Source organism: Pagrus pagrus (genome assembly GCF_965226575.1).
Source record: "Pagrus pagrus genome assembly, chromosome: 11".
Classification (NCBI taxonomy): domain Eukaryota; kingdom Metazoa; phylum Chordata; class Actinopteri; order Spariformes; family Sparidae; genus Pagrus; species Pagrus pagrus.
In genome coordinates, this window is record NC_140195.1 from 25,514 (window position 1) to 47,523 (window position 22,010).

The following is a 22,010-nucleotide window of genomic DNA, read 5'->3' on the forward strand; positions in this document are numbered from 1 at the left end:
ACTCTTGTAATATTTATATGCTTTCACCCGACCAGTGATTTCATCATCCGCACATATTCCATATAACCCCATTACCTTAGTCATTACATTCTCCACATTTTCTGTTACTTGATATTTCTTTAAATTGCCATTTCATTTATTTACTCTGAATTATTTAGTCAATAAACATATTTAACCGTATGCTGTTGTCTGTGCAGGTTTGTTTTTAAAGTGGAGAACCGATGGAAACGTTGTACAAGTCACTGCTTCAGCTATGACATTGACTAAATTGATCTAAAATTGATTAGAATTATTACAAGTTAATCTTGTCCAGTATAATTTGATTAATTACCTCCGGATTATTCAAATACATAAAACAACGGAGGTGGTGCCCCATTTACGAGTGCTTTATTGATCGCCAGTGATTAATAAATTACATTTATTATTAGTGTATCTCCTACAACATCTTCCATTTCTCAGAGGTAATAACAATTTCTAATTCTTCCTCCCATTTTACCTTTATGTAATTTGTTGAGTGGCCTCTTAGTCAAACAATGTACTTGTATAATTCACCAATGATTTTTCCAGACAATTTTGCATTATAAGCCCTAATAAACATTTGGGTGACGCCTGATTCATTTCATGTTGCTATGACTCCCAGGTACACACATGTTGTGATATTTTCACCATTCCTGTCACATGAAAATACTTTTTCTCATGTACAAACAACTTAATGTGAATTGATGAAAAAATCAATAAAACAATGCAGATAATAAATAAAGAATTTTAATGTCTATTTGTTTACTGTAAATACGTCCAGAATACATGTAGTAAACATAATTTTACACAATAATAGGATATACTTTATTTTCCATACTGATATTTCAAGTATGCACATCAGTTATAGCATCAGATACGTTGCAGTGCTTTCTTGGCAAATGGAAGAATATTCAAAGAATAGACAGCATAGTTATCTGGAAGAATCCCATCATGCAGTGCAGTATATTGCAGATAACTTTGGTATGGTGTCGACCAAAACAAAGCGTTAGTTCATTTACAAAAGCAGAGAAAACAGCATCTGGATCTGTGTTCACTACTTACACATCTCCTCATATCCACAGACTGAGTTATTATTAACAGTACAAAACTACATGTTTTGTGTTTTTAACATGTTTTTTCTTCAGTGACCGACTGGGTCTGTTCGGTTCTTCTTCTCTGAACAGAAATGTTGTGATTTTATGACGTTGATGGTTCTTTCAAATCGGGTTGTGTTTCCCGTGTTCATAAGAAGAGTCCAGATGAACTCCCGTTGTATCGGGAGCAGAACCTTTCTGACAGGTCTGAGTTGATGAGTTGAGACATGTTTGCTGGTGTTTTTTGGAGGTTCATGTTTTACTGGATGGTAATGTAATAATATACTGATGTAATAATATTGGGTTAGGGTTTGAGGTAAATGTTAATATTCCCACTACCAATATTTTCTGTTTCATGCCTTCACATGTTCTGAATGATGTAGCATGTGTGCCAACATGCTACACTGATAGCTTCATGGCCTCTTGTCTTGATGCCAAACAGCAGTGATCTCACAATTTAACCACTTGGATGCGAACATGACGTGAAAACAATTTCCAGTCTTCTCATTTTTCTGGTTAAAGGACCGAGACGTCGTTACATCAACAACACGAGCCAAACGTGTTTCTATAACTCAACATTAATAAACAGCTGTAGATGTCTCTGAGGGCTAAATGAAAAATTGTTTTCTGGCACCCTGAACTGAAAACTGTGGACATGTATTAGTGCCACATTAACTGCTGGTGATAACTTTCATGTTTAGTTTTGATCCATAAGATCTCAACAATTTGCTCCTGAAGGTTGACTGAATGTTCTGGATGACTTCATGTTCCTGGAAGCAAACATCAGATGATAACTGAACTTTAGTTTTAGATCTAAATGCTGTTTTCTGTGCTGTTGAAGAGCAGCTGAGGAACAACACAACAGCAGATTAAAAATGATCTGTACACATTATTACTGTAAACTACTGACCACATTAACAGCTGGTAGTTACATTCAACAGTCATTCATCATCACAGCTGCACTCACATGGCTGAAGTGTGACTCCTCGTTACATCAGACACACAAACACTTCTTCTTGTAATTTACTTCCTTTCACAGAAAACACCGCTTCCACTTTTTGTTTCATCATTTTAATCAGTGGCTTTTATTAAAATGTTTCCATGCTGAGCAACAGCAACATATCTTAAAGTCAAACTTTAAATGACTAAATCAATAAAAACATTAAGAAAACGCTGTGACTCTCTTGTTGATGTACGACTTTTAACACTTGTTCTCGTTAAACTGGAGTCAATTATTTGTAGAGATTCAGTTTTTCAGTCTGACGTTGGATTAACTTGTGGCTCATCAGCAGAATTCTTCAAAGACAAACAAACATGGAAGAGGTGACTTCTTTTAATGGACCCTGAATATTTCAAAAGTCCTCATGTGACATTTTTACAGCAATCAAACACATCATGAACATTGATCAATCATTATTGTCTGCTAATCAATATTTAAATATTTCTTCACAGCTAAAAAATAAAAATTCATATCAACAACATCAAACAGTTTAAAAATATCAACGCTTCTAACCTTGAAAAAAAGAACACTTAAATATGTTTTTTTAAGAAATCAAACTCTGAAGGGACGAGAGACGGACCAACTGCAAACTCTGCTTCCATCTCGTATAAGCTCCGCCCAGCCCGCCATCAGACCCAATCAAAATCCTCGCCATGACCACAAATACGCCCCGCCCCAACCCACTCTCAGAGCCAATCCGAATGCTTCAAAACAGTGAACAATATTTAATCTATTTATTAATTCATGTATCTGTTGATTGAAGTTTTGATCTAGTGAACTGGGCCTGTGTGATGATCAGGACTCATGATCAGGATCCTGAGTAGAAGAGCTCACTGACTTTATGTCTTTTAAACAATCATGTGTGCAGGTGGTGAAGATGTTGAGCTGACTGGAGAAGGAAGAGTTTGTGTGAAGCAGCATCACTGCAGCCGTTTACAAAAACACTATATGAAGTGAAATCACATGCGTCATGAGGAGGAACGATGGCTCGTTTTATTTCTACCATCATCTCTTCACCACTGTCACCTGGCGCCAGCATGTTTGTACGCCTGGCTCAGAGTTTACATCCAGGTGATCTCATTCTCCATCAGGTTCACGTCTGTTTCTGTAACACAACAGCTCTACATGAGGCCGCAGGACTCTGAGCAGGAGCAGGTCTATCCTTCCTCATGAGGCTGACAGTCGGCTGCCACTCGGCTCTTAGCTCTGAAATAAAACCTTTAATGTAAAACTAGTCGATGTGAAGAGAAAACCTTTGTTTGTTTATGAAACTCTTTGTCTCCTGGTTCCCAACATATAAACAACTTATTGACATCCAATAAAAATAAACACAATAAATTAATTGATAACTCCTGTTAAAATTCTCTGTGATAAATAGAATATAGAAAGAAAACAGCTCACAGCTGTTTGCTGCAGATTTACAGTATATGTATATATATTAACAATATTACTGTATCTTTTACAGTATTAGTATATATTAGCAGTATTACAGTATAGAGTCTGGGTGTACGGCACACACATGCAGAACAGCTGAACACTTTCAAAATAAAACAGTTTCTTTCTGTTTGAACAAACATGGCTTCTCCTGCAGGCTGTTTATAATAAATAATACTGTACTCTAGATGAAGTACTGTACTGCAGTAATCCTGTACTGTAGATGAAGTACTGTACTGCAGTAATACTGTACTGTAGATGAAGTACTGTACTGCAGTAATCCTGCAGCAGCTCCGTACAGATTATAAAGACCGTTAAACTCTGAAGAGCTGTAGGTTAAATAATAAAACATTCTTCATCAACTCTCCTGTTACTTCAGTTTGACTTTAAAACAGGTGACAATCTACCTGTTTGTCTGCGTCACTTCCACTTTGTCTGCAGCACTTCCTGTTTGCTGCAGCAATTCCTGTTTGAACTGATGATGAACCTCTCAGCTGTTTGTTGTTCTGCTTTTAAACAGAATTTAAACAGTCCAGGTGTTTCACCTAACAGCATCACTGATGTGACACATGCCTCAGGTGAACTAACAGTGTTGCTGTCACACAGGTGATACTTCACCATACCCAGGTGTTTCCATGGCAACAAAACTGCATCGCAGAATTCCATTTTTTTCCAGGATCCTTTAAAAACTTGATATTTATGTGAAAATGGAAGACAGATTCACTCCAACATCTGCTGTGTTAGTAACAACGTGCTGTTCTCCGATTGGTCAAATGGCTGCTGTGATTCATTATTGCATTGTTTGTCTTCAGCTAATAAACAATCATGTCAGATTTCAGTTTGTTTTCTTCTTTTGTGTTTCACTTCCTCAGCAGCAGTTTCTCCTCCACAGAAGAAATAAAACCCACTTCCCTCCCTTTACTTTACCTTTCTTTGTCCTGAAGCAGTCTCCGCCTCCCTGATGATGTCAGATGAGTAGACCCCGGCTCCTTGATGATGTCAGATGAGCAGACTCCGCCTCCCTGCTAATGTCAGAGGAGTCCCCGACTACAGACCCTGCTTCCACGATGATGTCAGAACAGCAGACTCCGCCTCCACGATCATGTAGAAACAGCAGACTCCGCCTCCACGATCATGTAGAAACAGCAGACTCCGCCTCCATGATGATGTCAAAATAGCAGACTCTGCCTCCACGATGATGTCAAAACAGCAGACTCCGCCTCCTGGATGGACTGTTTGCTGGACAGAAAAAATAAAATATAAACCAACAAATTGACCACAAGCTTCACTCAGTTTTTACTCAGAGCTTTCAGTCACATCACATGAGCTTCCTCCACAGCAGGAGGAGTTCATGGAGTTGTAGATGGTCAACAGCGAACTCATCAAAGCTTAGGAACATTGTGGTTAGACAGCTCAGTTTCTGTTTGTCATTTCTAACCAAAACTCGATCAGTTACTTATTATTCTGTCGACTTCCTCTCAACATTTAAAAATAATAACACTTAAAATCATTCAGTGATCAATTTCATCATGTGACTCGTCAGCTGCCAGATGTTGTGTGGCATTCAGGAGCTCCAAGGAAGAGCACACACATTTTGAGGGGGCGGGCATCAAGCACAAGAAAACATATTCGAAAAAAGGACGGGTTCAGGTTACACCCAACCATACCATGACCGCTGTTAGGTACCCGGATGACATCCACAGAGCGATTGTCAGAACCTACACTGGTGCAGTGGGTCCTGGGTTACTCCTGGTGCAGGACATTGCCCAGCCACATGTGTTCAGAATGTGTAGGCAGTTCCTGGATGGTGAGGGCAATGATGCCTTTGACCGGTCCTCTCATTCCCCTGACCTAAATCCACCTGAGCACCTCTGGGACGTTATTTATCGTGCATCCAACGGCCTACTGTGCTATGATCCAGGTCTAGCCGCAGCCAGGCTACGAGGTTTCTACCAAGATCAAACAGTGCTTGGTGGATTTGTGTTGATAATAAGTGGGGGGTTAGGTTTATGTTTGCAGCCTCTGGGCTGTTGCTTTTTTTAATATTGGATTAAATCAATACTTGTTCTGTTATTTTGATTTTGCTTTAATTGATCTCTAAATGCAAGCAGTTACAATTGTAACTTATAAAGTAAACGGTTTATTCTATCCAATAAAAAGAAGCAAGATATTATCCAAACTGAAGTGGAATAAAGTCCAAGTGGCTTCCTTGAAGGAAAAACACCTTAAAGACATAGAACAAGCTACACTGGCAAAAATGTGATTTAAGTACCAGTTTTCATCATCATCCTCAGCAGCTCACAAGACAGTGTGTAAATACTAATCTCTAACTACATTAATCTGAAGGTATTATTCTGGAAGTGAGAAACAAGGTAGATATGTTCTGATAAGAGGGGAATCGGGTGGATGTTTGGATTAACATTTGATTTGGTAATAGTGGAATCACAAGGTGTCCTGTTTGATCGGGGGACTTTAATATTAGATTAAATCCCAAGCTTGACTCCTCAAAAGCAGGTATAACTCAGCATAAGTTGAAAAACAAGAAAATTAATTTAGCAGTGAATGATATTGGCTGATTAGATGTCTGGAAAAAATTAAATCTATCACGGAGGGATTCTCCAACTTTCATGCAGCAAACTCCAGATTAGATTATTTATCTTGTATTAAGACCTACAGAGGGTTGATGACTGTGACATGTGGATGTGTCAGACCACAGCCCTCCTTTCTAAAAACTGAATCTTGATTTGGACCAAAGAAATACTTACTTCCTTCTGAAGGATCAAATCAAACCAGATATCAAAGACCTGGAACAGAATGATACTGTGGGCTGCATGTACAGCAGTTCTACCGGGCAAGATAAAGGTTACAGAACTCAGTTAAAGCGGTCCGGACAAAAAAGTTAATGAACCTAAAATCTGCACTGAAACATGTAGAACAACCTCACAACAACTACTACAGACAAAGAACCAAATACATGCATTACTAATATTATACGCCATAAATTAAAAGACATACAAAGTCGTATTGAAACATATTATAGGAGATTATATTATAACATATAGTAAAAATGGAAGATTTCTTTCAAACATTGTGTCTACTGAACAAAATAACCAGATCGTTCCAGTAATACAGAGACAGAAAGTAGTTTGGCTGTAACTCTTCTCATCAAAACAAACAAGGCTCCAGGTCCAGACGGGTTTTCTTCAGAATGTTACAAAGTCATGAAAAACTCTTTGATTCCTGTTCTTCAGTCCACCTTCACCTGGAACCTTCGGAGAGCAACATCCCCCCCTCCTGGACAGAGGCTGTAATTTCACTGGTTCCAACAGAAGACCTGACCTGAATGTGTTGAACCAGGACTTTCAAATCTGACATAATACATATAATATATATTATATATATATATATATATATATATATATATATGAAACAAATAAATTGGAATTTTACCACAAATTATTAGCCTATATTAAACTGGATTCATTCGCCAGCTACAAACTCAAGTTAATTGAAAAAGATGGTAAAGTTGCACTAATGAGACCATCGTTAGTTTAATGTGAACATCGAGTTTAACTATTTATTTTTATTTCTATATATTTCTGTATTTTTTTAAATTTTCTTATCCTTTTGCGGTAAAGGGATCTGACGAAGGCTGACCCCAACACTTAAGTTGTTATATTTCTGGTTTACCACTTTATTAAATGCGTATTGTTCACTTATACTTGTATTGATTGTAATGATCCTAACTGTATCTTAACTTTCTGCTGAAACTGTGACTTACTGAACACATTTATGTTGAAGACATTGAGTTATAACGAATAATAATAGTAGTTGTTTGGACCCCGTGGCAACTAAATAAAGAGAATTTCAAAAAGAATCCACTGAAGTATATAAAGAAAAACATCTGTGTGTGTGTGTGTGTGTGCGTGTGCGTGTTACCTGGATCAGGTGTAACTGTTGGCTTCATTGTTTCTTTTTCCAGTTGAATCTCTGTCAGACTGAAAATGGACGTCGCTGAAACGATGAGAGTTACTTTGTGACATCATAGTACACAGTGACATCACTGATTACAAACAGGTCAAAGGTCATGTTTAAACTTACTGTCAGGAAGTGACATCACTCTGTTTCCAAGGTTACTAAAGTAAGGATGATTCATTGACAAGTCTGCTGAGATCCTCTTCTTCCCCTCAAACTAAAGATTAAATAAAGTTTAAAATAAAACTTTATTGTCCAGTTTCTGCTTTTTAACAATAAAAAAACAACATCAGGGAAATTATGATGTCATTCATTACTATTATGATTATTAATAATAATACAGAACGTTAGAGTTCATCATGATTATTATTTTATATACACATATTATTCTGAACTTGACAACAATAGTGAGACGTTTACTGACCTGCAGGAACTTTGACAACAGCTCAACCCCCTCACTGCTGAGCCTGAACCACACACACACAACCACATACACACAACCACAACCACACACACACACACACACACACACACACACACACAGTTACATCTCTTGTTTGCTATTTGATGATGAAGTAACATTAATGCAGAATTTGTACATTTATTTTTTATGTTTTATATTTATTATAGTCACTGTTTGTTTATTGTTTATTGTCTTTAATGTATGCACCTTATTCACCTAGACAAATTCCTTGTTGGTGTAAAATCCTCCTTGGCAATAAATCTATTTCTGATTCTGATTCTGTAAACACAGCACCACCGTAACGATTATGTTGTGTACCTGTGTGTAGTACAGCTGTGTACCTGTGTGTAGTGCAGCTGTGTACCTGTGTGTGGTACAACTGTGTACCTGTGTGTAGTACAACTGTGTACCTGGGGGTGTGGTTACTCAGTCTCTCGGCTCTGTACTGAGGGTAGTTGTAAGTCACGAACTCTTCATTAGAACTGATCCCAGGCCAGCTCTGCTCTGTGGGAGTTCCTGCTCACAAGACACATCAAATAAACACAAATCAAATCAGATGCATTAAGTGCACAGAAAATGCACAATGTCCTAAACATAATAATATATGAAGCTGATCTCAGTGATGATCAGAAGCTGATTGGTTCTCAGTGATGATCACAAGCTGATTGGTTCTCACCCAGCAGTTTAAAGATGAAGTGAAGCTCCTCCTCCACTGTGGAACCAGGAAACAGAGGTCGACCAGTCACCATCTCATAGAAGATACAACCAACACCCCTACAGACAGACAGGTGGAGAGACAGACAGACAGGTGGAGAGACAGACGGACAGGTGGAGAGACAGTTTCAATTACTCGGTCTGTTCTTCTTCAAATATCTAATATTCAGTTCAGGTTCACCACAGAGGAAGAATATCTGCTGTAAAGGCGACACAGTCAACTTAAACCCCTAACCCCTTAAAAGTAGTGGTACTACTACAGTACTACTACAGTAATACTACAGAAATATTACAGAATGCTACAGTAATACTACACAATGCTCCAGTAATACTACAGAATGCTCCAGTAATACTACAGTAATACTACAGTGCTACTACAGTAATTCTACAGAAATACTACAGAAATACTACAGAATGCTACAGTAATACTACAGTACTACTACAGTAATACTACAGAATGCTACAGTATAGGCTTTACACGATCAGGATTTTTGGGGCTGCACCGATTAGTGTTTGTTTTTCTTTTTCCACGCTCAGTTTCTTGAATCCAGGTGCCTGATTAAATTTGTCGTGTTGGGGCATTTGCAGATGCTCCCCCATGAGGTACTCTAGTGTTGCACGGATTGCGGGTGGCTTGGGTTGTGTCTGTCTCGTTTGCTTTGGGGGGGTGGGGGGTGTGGTGGTACTGCACTGCCGGCGTGTTTGTTTTAATCCGACAGCTAATGATTCAAGATTCAAAAAACTTTATTATCTGTCACATCGTGACAGGGCTCAAAACTAGCTGTCGGGTTTGGGCAGGCGTGTCGGTGGTGTGGAGCTTCTTCGGAGTGGGTGGGACGGGTGGGACACAGGCCATCTGCAATCTGTTCTACAGCAATACTACAGTATACTACAGTACTGACCACATGTCGATGTGAGTGGAGTAGTCGGTGCTGCCCAGCAGGATGTCAGGTGGTCGATACCACAGCGTCACCACCTCGTTAGAGTACGTCTTGGTCGGGATTGACTTGGCTCGAGCCAAACCTGAAACACACACACACACACACACACACACACACACTCCTGAGTAACATCATTATACTACATTACATTTCATTACATTACACTACATTACATTACACTACACTACTTTACTTTAAAGTACATTACTCATCCTCAAGTAGTTTTCACCAAAAGCTGAAACTGTCTTCAACAAGTGAACTGTGACTACATGTTTTTCACCCAGTGGCACAAGATGTGTAGTGACTCAGCTGGTCTAGTGGCAGAGGTCTGGGGACTGGCCATGTTAACACGTGGCTGTTGAAAACAGCAGGAAACAGGAAGTGCACTCACCAAAGTCAGCCAGTTTGAGCTCTCCTCGCTCATTGATCAGCAGGTTCTGCGGTTTCAAGTCTCGGTGGAGAACTTTTCTCCGATGACAGTATGACAAACCTCGCAGCAACTGGAAAAGAAAGAGCTGGGGAGAGAGAAACCAGTAGAGTCACTTGAGACAAACGACTGAGAAACTGGACAAACACGGATAGAAAAAATGGAAATGAAGAAAGTCCAGTTGAACGAAAATCAAATCTCATCCTCAACACAAATAATAAAGTTTGATGGGTTGTTTCCCTTCAGTCGTCTCCTCAGGCAGAGCTTCCTGCGAAACTTCAGTCATGTGTTTAGTCTATCACACTCACTGCAGTGATTAGCTCTGACTCTGGCAGGCTGAACATCATTTTCTTTAGGATTCATTGATTTTATTTTAAATTTTTCAGCAAACAGCAACAGGTGAGCAACAGGTGAGCAGCAGCTGTCAGACAGTAACTGATACATGAACATTTTTCTCACTTTGACGTTGTGAACATGGATGATGTTTCCACAGTCATCAAGATACTGTTTCAGATCTTTGTCCTGAAACACACAAAAAATATTTTTAAAGGATCAATACACCAAATAATATGTACTGTGTGTGTGTGTATGTGTGTGTGTGTGTGTGTGTGTCTCACCAGATACTCAAATACCAGTGTGAGGGATTTCTGAGTGTGAATGATGTCATGAAGCGTGACGATGTTGGCGTGTTTAAGATCCTTCAAAAGTGACACTGAGGGAGAAAACACACATTAATAATCTCTCTCTCTCACACACACACTACTTTACAAACACACAATGATACTATAGATACCGTAGTAGTACTACTGATACTGTAGTACTTCTAGAGCTAGTACTACTGATACTAGTGATAGTACTGATAGTAGTTATGATTTGAGCTCCTGAAAACATCTCAGACTTTAAATATCATCTGTGAACATATTATTAGATGCAAACAACAAGCTAACTGTTAGCTTGCTAGCTGTGTTTCAACAGGATGTTTTCCTGACATCCTGCAGCGTCTGAGTCTGCACCTTCTCTGATGGCCGTACACGGAGCTCCTTCTTCGTGTTCCAGTCGGATCTCCTTCAGAGCCACAAGGTTATCAGTCAACTTACTGCGACCTTTATACACTGTAGCATAGGTCCCCTACAGACAGACAGGGAGACAGACAGGTGGAGAGGGAGACAGGTAAGACAGACAGGTGAAGAGGGAGACAGGTGAGACAGACAGGTGGATAGGGAGACAGGTGAGAGAGATATCCATTATCAGCATCTTATCCAGTTCTGGGTCCTGCTGTTCCAGGACCACAGCTGTGGACCAGGATAGTGATGTCACACCTCACTATCACTCCCTAGATAGTGAGGTGTGACATCATCAGGCGTGTCCTCACCTCTCCCAGTTTGTCCAGTTTGATGTAAGTCTCCAGTTTCCCGAAACCAATCTCTGACTGCAGACAGACAGACAGACAGACAGACAGACAGACAGAGAGATGGGGGTTAATATGTATCACAACAAACCTACGAAGCTCCTAAATAACAGATTACAATAGAAAACAGATGTACCAGAGACACTCTGCGCAGCCGCCTGCTGATTGGCTGCTCAAATAGAGCTGGACCAATAACATTAAACTTCTCCAGGTAACCATCTGGAAGACGAATGTCCGCCGGTAATGAGAGACGTTTGTTAATGTCCTGAAACACAACAGAGAGAGACAGACAGGAAACAAACACACACACACACACACACACACACACACACACACAATAATAAAATAGAATATAATACTATGTGATTGTTTTAATTGTTGTTTCCTTTTAATAATTGCATTGAAAACGACTTTCTCTATACTACGACTGTACAAATGTTCACAGCTGTGCAGAAGATTTAGCAATAATATTAATAATAACAGTAATAACCATCATCATCATCTACTTTGGTAAAGACAAACATTAAGATGAATTAACTGAAATCTGCACCGTGAAGAGAAACTGAAACGTTTGTTTCTTCATGTAAAATATATTTGAGGCTTCAAATGTAATGAAGCTTTTTCCTCTCTGGGTTCTTTGGAGCGGTTCATCAGTGACGCTGAGGACGAGGCGAGTATGGAATTCTCCACAGAACAAACTCAACACAACAGAAGTGATTTCATCTGAATCTTCCAACTGGCACAAATCCAACGAACAAACTTCTGAAAGAACAAATCATTTCTCTCCATCTGTACCTCATTGGTTCTAATGCAACATTAGCTCCACATGGTGAGAAAGACATCAGGTTGAACATCAGCTTAACATCAGGTGAACATCAGGTGAACATCAGGTGAACATCAGATGAACATCAGGTGAACATCAGATGAACATCAGGTGAACACCAGGTGAACATCAAATGAACATCAGATGAACATCAGGTGAACATCAGGTGAACATCAGATGAACATCAGGTGAACATCAGATGAACAGCACCAGGTGTTCTGCAGTGGTAAATGCTGCTCACACCTGCTGTGCTGTGAAAACATGTTAAAGCTGCTGAGAGAGTTTAAAGAACCGAGATGAGACAAAAAAAACAAGAGAGAACAAACAAGAGAGTTTTTCAGAGGACAGACAACACCTGAAACACCTGGAACATCTGGAACATCTGGAACACCTGAAACACCTGGAACACCTGGAACATCTGGAACACCTGGAACACCTGGAACACCTGGATGACCTGGAACATCTGAAACACCTGGAACACCTGGAACACCTGAAACACCTGGAACACCTGGATGACCTGAAACACCTGGAACACCTGAAACACCTGAAACACCTGGAACACCTGGATGACCTGAAACACCTGGAACACCTGGAAGACCTGGAAGACCTGAAACACCTGGAACACCTGAAACATCTGGAAGACCTGAAACACCTGGAAGACCTGATACACCTGGAAGACCTGATACACCTGGAACACCTGAAACACCTGGAACGCCTGAAACACCTGGAAAACCTGAAACACCTGGAAGACCTGAAACACCTGGAAGACCTGAAACACCTGGGTCAACTGAAACACCTGAGACATCTGAAACACCTGGAACACCTGGAACACCTGGATGACCTGAAACACCTGGATGACCTGAAACACCTGGAACACCTGGAAGACCTGAAACACCTGGAACACCTGAAACATCTGGAAGACCTGAAACACCTGGAAGACCTGATACACCTGGAAGACCTGATACACCTGGAACACCTGGAACACCTGAAACACCTGGGACGCCTGAAACACCTGGAAAACCTGAAACACCTGGAAGACCTGAAACACCTGGAAGACCTGAAACACCTGGGTCAACTGAAACACCTGAGACATCTGAAACACCCGAGACACCTGGAAGACCTGGGACACCTGCAAGATCGAGTCTGATCTGCTTTACTTAGTTAAATAAACTGCTGATGTAAGTTACTGTTAAACCGAAGTAAGTGTGTGTGTGTGTGTGTGTGTGTGTGTGTGTACCTCAGTAGAGATCTTCTTGTTCCTCAGTCTCACTCTGACTGGACTCTGAACACCATCTGAAGAAGAAGCTGGATCACTTTCACCATCTGAACTCATCTTCACATCCTCGTGGACGATCTCTGAAATCACGAACACACATATGACAGCAGGTAGTGTAGTATTTGTATGTGTATTTGCAGTATTAGTACCCAATCGTGCGGTGTGGTTCAGGTAGCATAGTATTTGTACGTGTATTTGCAGTATTAGTACCCAGTCGTGCGGTGTGGTTCAGGTAGTGTAGTATTTGTACATGTATTTGCAGTATTAGTACCCAGTCGTGCGGTGTGGTTCAGGTAGTGTAGTATTTGTACATGTATTTGCAATATTAGTACCCAGTCGTGCGGTGTGGTTCAGGTAGTGTAGTATTTGTACATGTATTTGCAATATTAGTACCCAGTCGTGCGGTGTGGTTCAGGTAGGAGCTCAGGCTGCGTCCGAGGCCTCGAGGTTTCCTCAGCGAGCTGCTGTACGACTGAAGCAGAGACTGAACTGAAGACGAAGAACCTCGAACCTTCAAACTTCCAGAAGAACCACGAAGAGACACCACCTCTGATTGGAGGATGACAGAGGTGTGAGGGAGAGACGAGACGAGATGAGGGGGAGGAGGTTCCACATGTTCAGCTGAACACTACACCTGTATGAATCATCACCTGATATCAGCTGACAGCTCACTGTGTCACAGGTAGACGTGACACCTACACCTGAAGCAAATCTGTGGTTAGTGATGTTACTTCAGGGTTAACTCAGGTTTTCAGTGTTATGAAGCTGGTTCACTTCTCACCAGGGGACATCGCCATGGTAACTGATGGTGCACACCTGACCTCCGGAGCAACTCATCTTCCAGATAACAGCTATAAAACCACCACCCTCTGACCGATCAATTCAGAATCAGAATTCCTTTATTTGTCCCACAAATGGGGAAATTTCTTTGTGGGACAAATAAAGGAATTCTCTGGGAAACAACATCATCAGCTTGGTGTGCAGCTCTTTGATCGTCTATATGAGAGCTGAAGACGAGCTCACCTGTGACAGCTTCTTCAGTCGTATGTTGTCAGTGTGACAGGTGACTGTTCAGTCTGCAGTGTGTTTAAAGGGGAACTCCGGTTATTTGACACCTGGACCTTATTTATAGGTGTAATTATGCTCGTATACTCACACAGACAATTGTAGTTCAGCTCGGACTCCTTCGGACGTTATTTAGATCCAGCCGATCATGACCGCAGCGCACCGGGGCCACGGCAACGGAGCTTCTACATACGAATTATCTGCCGCGAAACTCGCTCATTTCACCTACATTTTGTCATGAATGGCCAGTGTTATCATCATGTCAGCTCAGCTACCTTGTTGTCGTCAACCCTGTTTCTTCTTATTTCTCCTGTGTAATAGCTTCAGTCTGTGGTCTGTATTCTACACAAGCCATTACTATAAAGTACAGATATCCAAATTCGCCAAGTTATTTACTTATAAAGCAAACAAATTCATGGAAAATAGACCCTTTATGCATGTATAGACTACTTACTCAATCGAAAGTTGGCCGCTCGGTCCTGCTGGCTTTGGCTGGGTCTTCCAATTTACTTTCGGGACACGGAAAAAAGTCTCTACCACAACCCGGTTTATCATTGCCGAGAAATCCTCCAGAATAGTCAGACATATATTTATGGAGACATCAATACGTGTATGCCCTGGTCTCAAGTCCCACTCTGAGCAGCAAATACATTCCTCTTCTGTTGCCATCGGTGAGCAGTGTCCACAAGAGCACCAGCAGTTCTTGGGCCAGCTGTTCGGCTCGCTGCCTCCGCGTCCTCCTTTCATGGAGCTCCTCGTCAGTGTATTCTGGCTCAAAACGGTAAGGACACCCATCATACTCAAAGTCGTCTATGACATCATCAAAAGTTTGTTTGGGTGACGACGACAACAAGGTAGCTGAGCTGACATGATGATAACACTGGCCATTCGTGACAAAATGTAGGTGAAATGAGCGAGTTTCGCGGCAGATAATTCGTATGTAGAAGCTCCGTTGCCGTGGCCCCGGTGCGCTGCGGTCATGATCGGCTGGATCTAAATAACGTCCGAAGGACTCCGAGCTGCACTACAATTGTCTGTGTGAGTATACGAGCATAATTACACCTATAAATAAGGTCCAGGTGTCAAATAACCGGAGTTCCCCTTTACCTTACATTACAGTTTATATCTTCTGCCCTGCTGTCTGCAGACATGTCCATGTCTGTGATTAGTCAGACGCTGGAAACTCTTATTAATCTTATTATTAATTATCTTATCAACTCGAGTTGATAACCAGCCACAGGTGATTGTTAGGTGTGTGTGTCTTACCTGAGTCACTGTGTGATGTCACTTCCTGGTTGATTGTGTCACTCAGAGTCCTGTCCCCTCCCCCAGCCCCTCCCCTCCCCAAAGTGAGTGACAGCTGCCGTTTGATCTTCCTCATCCTCTCCATTAGGGGGGGACGGGGGGGCAGAGGGGGGTGTGATGCTGAGGGGGGCAGAGCAGCCAGCCTGGAGACCCCACCTGGACAGGTAAACAGGAACCCATCATCATCATCACCATCGTCACCATCATCAGCTAACATACTGACATCTGACTGAAAGCTAACATGCTAACACCTGACTGACAGCTAACATACTGACACCTGACTGACAGCTAACATGCTAACACCTGACTGACAGCTAACATGCTAACACCTGACTGACAGCTAACATACTGACACCTGACTTGACAGCTAACATGCTAACTCATGACTGACAGCCAACATGCTAACTCCTGACTGACAGCTAACATGCTAACTCATGACTGACAGCTAACATACGAACTCCTGACTGACAGCTAACATACGAACTCCTGACTGACAGCTAACATGCTAACTCCTGACTGACAGCTAACATACTGACACCTGACTGACAGCTAACATGCTAACACCTGACTGACAGCTAACATACTGACACCTGATGACAGCTAACATGCTAACACCTGACTGACAGCTAACATACTGACACCTGACTGACAGCTAACATGCTAACACCTGACGAACAGCTAACACCTGACTGACAGTTGTATTCCATCACTGCCTGGTGTTTTTGTGTTTAGCAGCTAGCAGCTAGTGTTTGCCTGTAGTCTTGTCCTATAGCCTTGATACCGTCTATGTTCTGTGTGTTTTCTCTCTGCATGTTCCTTCATTACTGTGTGAGGACGGGACCCGTCTATTTCCTGCAGTGTGTGATAAACAGCAGCGGAGGCGGAGCGGGTTTCTCTCTGCAGCAGCTGCTCCGTCAACAGCTCCGTCATTTTGTCATAAAACGGTTTCTCGTTTTCACATTAAGCTCGGCGGTGTGTGTTACTCACCGGGAGGGTTTGTCCCGGCCTGTCCCGGGTTATCTTTGGTTCGGTTCAGTGTGACAGAGTCTCGGGTCTTTCTGGCTCCCAGTAATCTGCAGCCATGTTGCTGCTCCGCTCAGCTCGGCTCCTCCGTTGCGTCCTGACGGAGACGCTCACCGTGCCGACACTGACGTCACACCGCCCCCGGCACGTTTTCCCGCCCCCTCCGAAATAAAACACACCCACAATGTCGTCCAGGTGATGTGTGAAAAACATCGCCTGGTACTGGCCGTGCGTGCTCAGTGATCATTGGTCAGACCATCAGCCTCCATGTTGATCTCTACTAAACACCTGTGACCTGACTGACTCCTACAGAGTTGTGGTGCCATCACAGAGTTCTGGTGTCATCACATCCACAAAATCTGCTCACACACAGACAAAAGAACTGAAAACAGCTTCCGTGGCTGGTTGGTTGGTTACCACTGTCACTGCCATGATGACCCACACACACATACACACACACACACACACACATGCTGTCTTGTAATCACAGAATGAGAACATCATGTTGTGAAAAGTTTTAAAGGCTGAGTATTTTGTGCATGTGTCTGTTTGTGGCTATTCAACATGTGATCGGTGAGAGACACACGGTGTGAGAAAATACAAACACAGGCCGAAACTAGTGACATCACTGGTTTGTCATCACTGGGACATTTCTCTGACTGTTAAAAACCATGAAATGAAAGAATCCACAGGTCATCAGTATGTTTCACAGAATAATGTGTTAAAGACATGTTACATACACATCACAGACATGTTACATACACATCACAGATATGTTACAGACATGTTACATACACATTACAGACATGTTGCATACACATCACAGATATGTTACAGACATGTTACATACACATCACAGACATGTTACATACACATTACAGACATGTTGCATACACATTACAGACATGTTGCATACACATTACAGTCATGTTACAGACATGTTACATACACATTACAGACATGTTACATACACATTACAGACATGTTGCATACACATCACAGATATGTTACAGACATGTTACATACACATCACAGACATGTTACATACACATTACAGACATGTTGCATACACATTACAGTCATGTTACAGACATGTTACATACACATTACAGACATGTTGCATACACATTACAGTCATGTTACAGACATGTTACATACACATTACAGACATGTTAAAGACATGTTACATATATGTTACACACATGCTACAGACCTGGTACATATATGTCATACATGTTACAGACATGTTACATACACATGTAGGCATACAGACAGTGAGACAGACAGACAGGCAGTTGGAGGATTAAGAAACTGATTGGCTGAGGCAGGATTAAAACAAGTTGCTGATCAGCACTTCTCTCTACTTCAGATTGGCAATCAATTCACGTCAGACACGAAGAACAAGCAGACAGCTAGACAGGAGACAGCCGACAGACAGACAGACAGACAGACAGAAAGTAAAGGAGCAAGACAGAGGGCTGAAGAAGAAGAAGAAATGTGAAACTACTTCACTACAACAGCTGGTACTGATACTGTAATACTGATACTACAGATACTACTGATACTGTAATACTGATATTGCTGATACTAATGATACTGTAATACTGTAATACTGATACTACTGATACTGTCTCTCTCCTGTCTATCTGTCTGTCTCTCTCTCCTGTCTGTCTCTCTCTGTCTGTCTGTCTTTGTCCTGTCTGTCTGTCTCTGTCCTGCCTGTCTCTCAGTATGTCTCTGCTCACAGTGTCGGTTGTCCTGGTCGTTCTCTGTGTTTTGTGTCGTTCTCTGATTGGCTGGTTGGTTCAGTCGAACTCCACACTGGCTCTGTTGTGGTATGATGTCCTGCTGGAGACGATGCTCAACATCCAGACAGGAACAACACGACCTCAGGTGACCACTGACTACCTGTCTGTCTGTCTGTCCGTCTATTTAACTGTCTGTCTGACTGTCTGACTGTCTGGTTTTAGCGCCTCCTGCAGGCCGTCAGATTAAATGCAGTCAGAGGAGATCCAGACAGCACCATCAGAGCCATCGATCACTTCTGTAAACACACTGAGTGGGCCATGAATGTGGGAGACGAGAAAGGTACACAGACACACACACACACACACACACACACACACACACACACAGTAATACACACTGATACACACACACATATATATGGATGTGTGTATTCTCATGCATTATGTGTCTATTTGTCCATCTCCCAGGAGCCATCTTGGACTTAGTTGTCATGGAAACCTCCCCTTCCACAGTGTTGGAGTTGGGGACGTACTGCGGTTACTCTGCTGTCCGCATCACCAGGTTGTTGCCCCCAGCAACAAGGCTGATTACTGTGGAGATGAACCCAGAGTATGCTCAGGTGGCACGACAGGTCATCCAACACGCAGGACTGCTGGACCAGGTTAGAGGTCAGAGGACTAAGATTTGATGTCATAGCAGGGTCAGGGGTCAGCGTCGTGTTCACACAGCCTGAAAGAGGTGGACAATGAGAGTGACTCCCTGCTCTGAGGTAAGAGTCAGCCTGCCTTCAGACCTCGTACACCTGGATTGTTTTCACAGTCCAATGACAAAGCTTCGCCTTTATGACGGGTTTTATTAGCCGGTCTGTTGTCCTGCGTGCCCTTATCTGAGGAGGGTTTAGACCCCGACAGCACACAGCAGTGATTACCTGTTTCACCTGTCTGAGGAGCGGTGCAGATTGGCTGGTGTGAGACTTCAGGGTGGAGTGATGTATTCAGGTGTAGGACCACACCTGCAGCATCCTGCAGGAAGCAGCAACAATCTTCATGTACTAAGCGGGCCTGGAGTGCTTTGAAGAATAATTGAGGATCCAGTATCAAGCCTTGAGATACTGCACAGCCTCCAGCACAACCTCCAAACCCCACACAGGGACACCTGTAGGAAGTGAAACAACGAGCACCTTTGTAAAACTAAGCAATGAGGTTGCAACAGCCCTGTTCCCATTTCTGAGCCCACACACAGCCCACCTTTATGGTTCTGTTGATCCTGGTGTAACTGGTGATGTCACAGGCTCAGCAGGAGAGGGACTCACAAACAGCAGGAACACACTGAGCTGTGTGATGTGCAGTTTGTCCTCTGAAGAGGTCTGTGATGAACCAGGCTATCTGTAGTGAATCAGGGGCCACAGAGACACTGTGTCCGTGGCCTTTGTGTGCTCGCAGCTTATGATGTAACAAATGTGAGCACACAGAAAACTTGTCTTTTTGTCTTATTTTGCAGTCCAGGTGTTTTGGGGGATGAGGAGCTAACATGAATACAACATGATCGGACGACCTCACCTGCCTGAGCTGCAGGTTAACTCTAACAGCTGGTCGAGTCAGGGGGATTAAATTATAACCCCCGATTCAAACTACAGAGAGGTCTGCCCCGGGGTTAGGGTGTCCCAGGATGAGCTCTGATTCTGAGGTTCTGAGGACTGTCAGAAGACGGCCCATGGCCTTGGACCACATTTAGTTCTGTTGAGCTGCTTGGTGTCCAAACATCAGCTGAGGGGTTTAAGTCCACCAGGTCTAAAACCTGCTGAACACCAGCCAGCAGCTTCAAGAGACTCAGAGAGAAATAGTCACACACACACACAATGTGTTGAATCGTGAGGCCAGTGAAGATTCATACCTCCAATTATTGAATGGTTATTGATCTGATAATTGATCTCTGGTGTCATCGTGTCAGGTGTGTGTCCTGGAAGGTGAGTCTGCTGACGTCATTCCCAAGATGACCGACATGTTTGGAATCCAGACTTTTGACTTTGTTTTCCTGGACCACTGGAAGGACCGCTACCTGCCTGACATCAGACTGCTGGAGGTAATGACCCCTGACCTTTGACCCCTTACCTGTGAGCCAGCTGTGTGTTGTGACTCCTGACCTTTGACCCTCCTGCAGGATTATGGTCTGCTGGCTCGGGGCTCGGTGGTCCTGGCTGATAACGTGGTCTGTCCTGGAGCTCCAGACTACCTGAACTACGTCAGATCCAACCTGAAGTACAGAAGCAGGTTCTACCAGGCTCACCTGGAGTACACCAGAGTGCTGGACGGACTGGAGAGGTCCGAGTACCAGGGAGACAGACAGACAGACGGGTAGAGACACAGACAGACAGATGATGGGGATGATGGTGGTGATGATGATGGTGATGATGGTGATGATGCTGATGATGCTGCTGATGATGAGGATGATGATGGTGATGATGATGATGAAAATGATGAAGATGATGATGATGAAGGTGATGATGATGGTGGTGATGATGATGATGATGATGATGATGATGATGATGGTGGTGATGATGGTGATGATGTTGATGGTGATGATGGTGATGATGGTGATGATGTTGATGGTGATGATGGTGATGATGATGATGATGGTGATGGTGATGGTGATGATGATGATGGTGATCTGTATAATACTTGTTTTCATCATGTTGTTGTAAATCTTGATAATCAGATAATGTAGAAATACATAATTGACTTTTTCTCCCTTCATGTTATCTGATATTAAAACATGAAACACTTCCTTAGGTTTTTTTCGCCCTCACGCACATTGTTCAGTTTGTGTGGGATCTGTAAACCCACAGAGGGGGGATTATATTGAGAATTCTGGCCTAACTAAGATGACCTTCACACTTGATAAGAACACACACACATAGCCGCATGGACACTCCAAATCAACACGTAGGGCCAAGTCAACCAGGATAAACACACAAACACACATGCACGAGCATACACGCACTCCCACACACAAGACTCAGGAGTTATTGGGAAGTACATGAAATACTAGGAACAATGAGACATCACTACGCAAGTGTGATTGTGCATGCAGATTTCGAAGTGCATAAATGTCTGGTCAGTCCAGGAATAAACAGAACCCACTTTCTACAACCCTTGCCTCTGTGTCGTCTTTCTGAGAGTTTCGGCTTCAACAGATACTATTGTTGTACATTCTCCACAACATTACCTGTATCTTCATTACAACAAACACACCTGTCTGCATTCAGGGTGGGAAGCCGGTGAGGGACCTGGTCCTC

At 42.5% G+C, this 22,010-nt stretch overlaps 2 protein-coding genes across 6 annotated transcripts; one reads left to right on the top strand and one right to left on the bottom strand.

Moving 5' to 3' along the window:
* Window positions 1-749: 749 nt before the first annotated feature.
* cdk16 (cyclin dependent kinase 16) lies at window positions 750-16,028 on the bottom strand (the record flags this gene model as incomplete). Of its 4 annotated transcripts, XR_014623598.1 has the most annotated exons (18): window positions 750-3,318; window positions 4,474-4,785; window positions 7,486-7,560; window positions 7,648-7,738; window positions 7,946-7,988; window positions 8,395-8,500; window positions 8,661-8,758; window positions 9,601-9,721; window positions 10,031-10,154; window positions 10,526-10,588; window positions 10,684-10,778; window positions 11,080-11,194; window positions 11,439-11,495; window positions 11,611-11,739; window positions 13,535-13,653; window positions 13,967-14,122; window positions 14,224-14,274; window positions 15,905-16,028. XR_014623598.1 is itself a non-coding variant. In XM_084367346.1 (17 exons), 17 exons carry the CDS (start codon window positions 16,026-16,028, stop codon window positions 4,748-4,750), a joined length of 1,605 nt encoding a protein of 534 aa, XP_084223472.1. In that variant the 3' UTR covers window positions 750-4,747. The 4 variants fall into 4 exon arrangements, 3 of the variants coding, with proteins under 3 accessions (XP_084223472.1, XP_084223474.1, XP_084223473.1); XM_084367346.1 differs by having other exon boundaries at window positions 750-4,785; XM_084367347.1 differs by lacking the exons at window positions 750-3,318; window positions 4,474-4,785 and adding an exon at window positions 4,804-6,885.
* Window positions 16,029-16,060: 32 nt separating this feature from the next.
* On the top strand, window positions 16,061-21,503 carry comta (catechol-O-methyltransferase a; the record flags this gene model as incomplete). 2 transcript variants are annotated; one of them, XM_084367350.1, is made up of 7 exons in its annotated part: window positions 16,089-16,107; window positions 18,336-18,489; window positions 18,697-18,859; window positions 18,937-19,054; window positions 19,183-19,376; window positions 20,666-20,797; window positions 20,876-21,503. In XM_084367350.1, 5 exons carry the CDS (start codon window positions 18,698-18,700, stop codon window positions 21,071-21,073), a joined length of 804 nt encoding a protein of 267 aa, XP_084223476.1. In that variant the 3' UTR covers window positions 21,074-21,503. The 2 variants fall into 2 exon arrangements, with proteins under 2 accessions (XP_084223475.1, XP_084223476.1); XM_084367349.1 differs by lacking the exon at window positions 18,336-18,489 and having other exon boundaries at window positions 16,061-16,107.
* Between the last annotated feature and the right edge of the window lie 507 nt (window positions 21,504-22,010).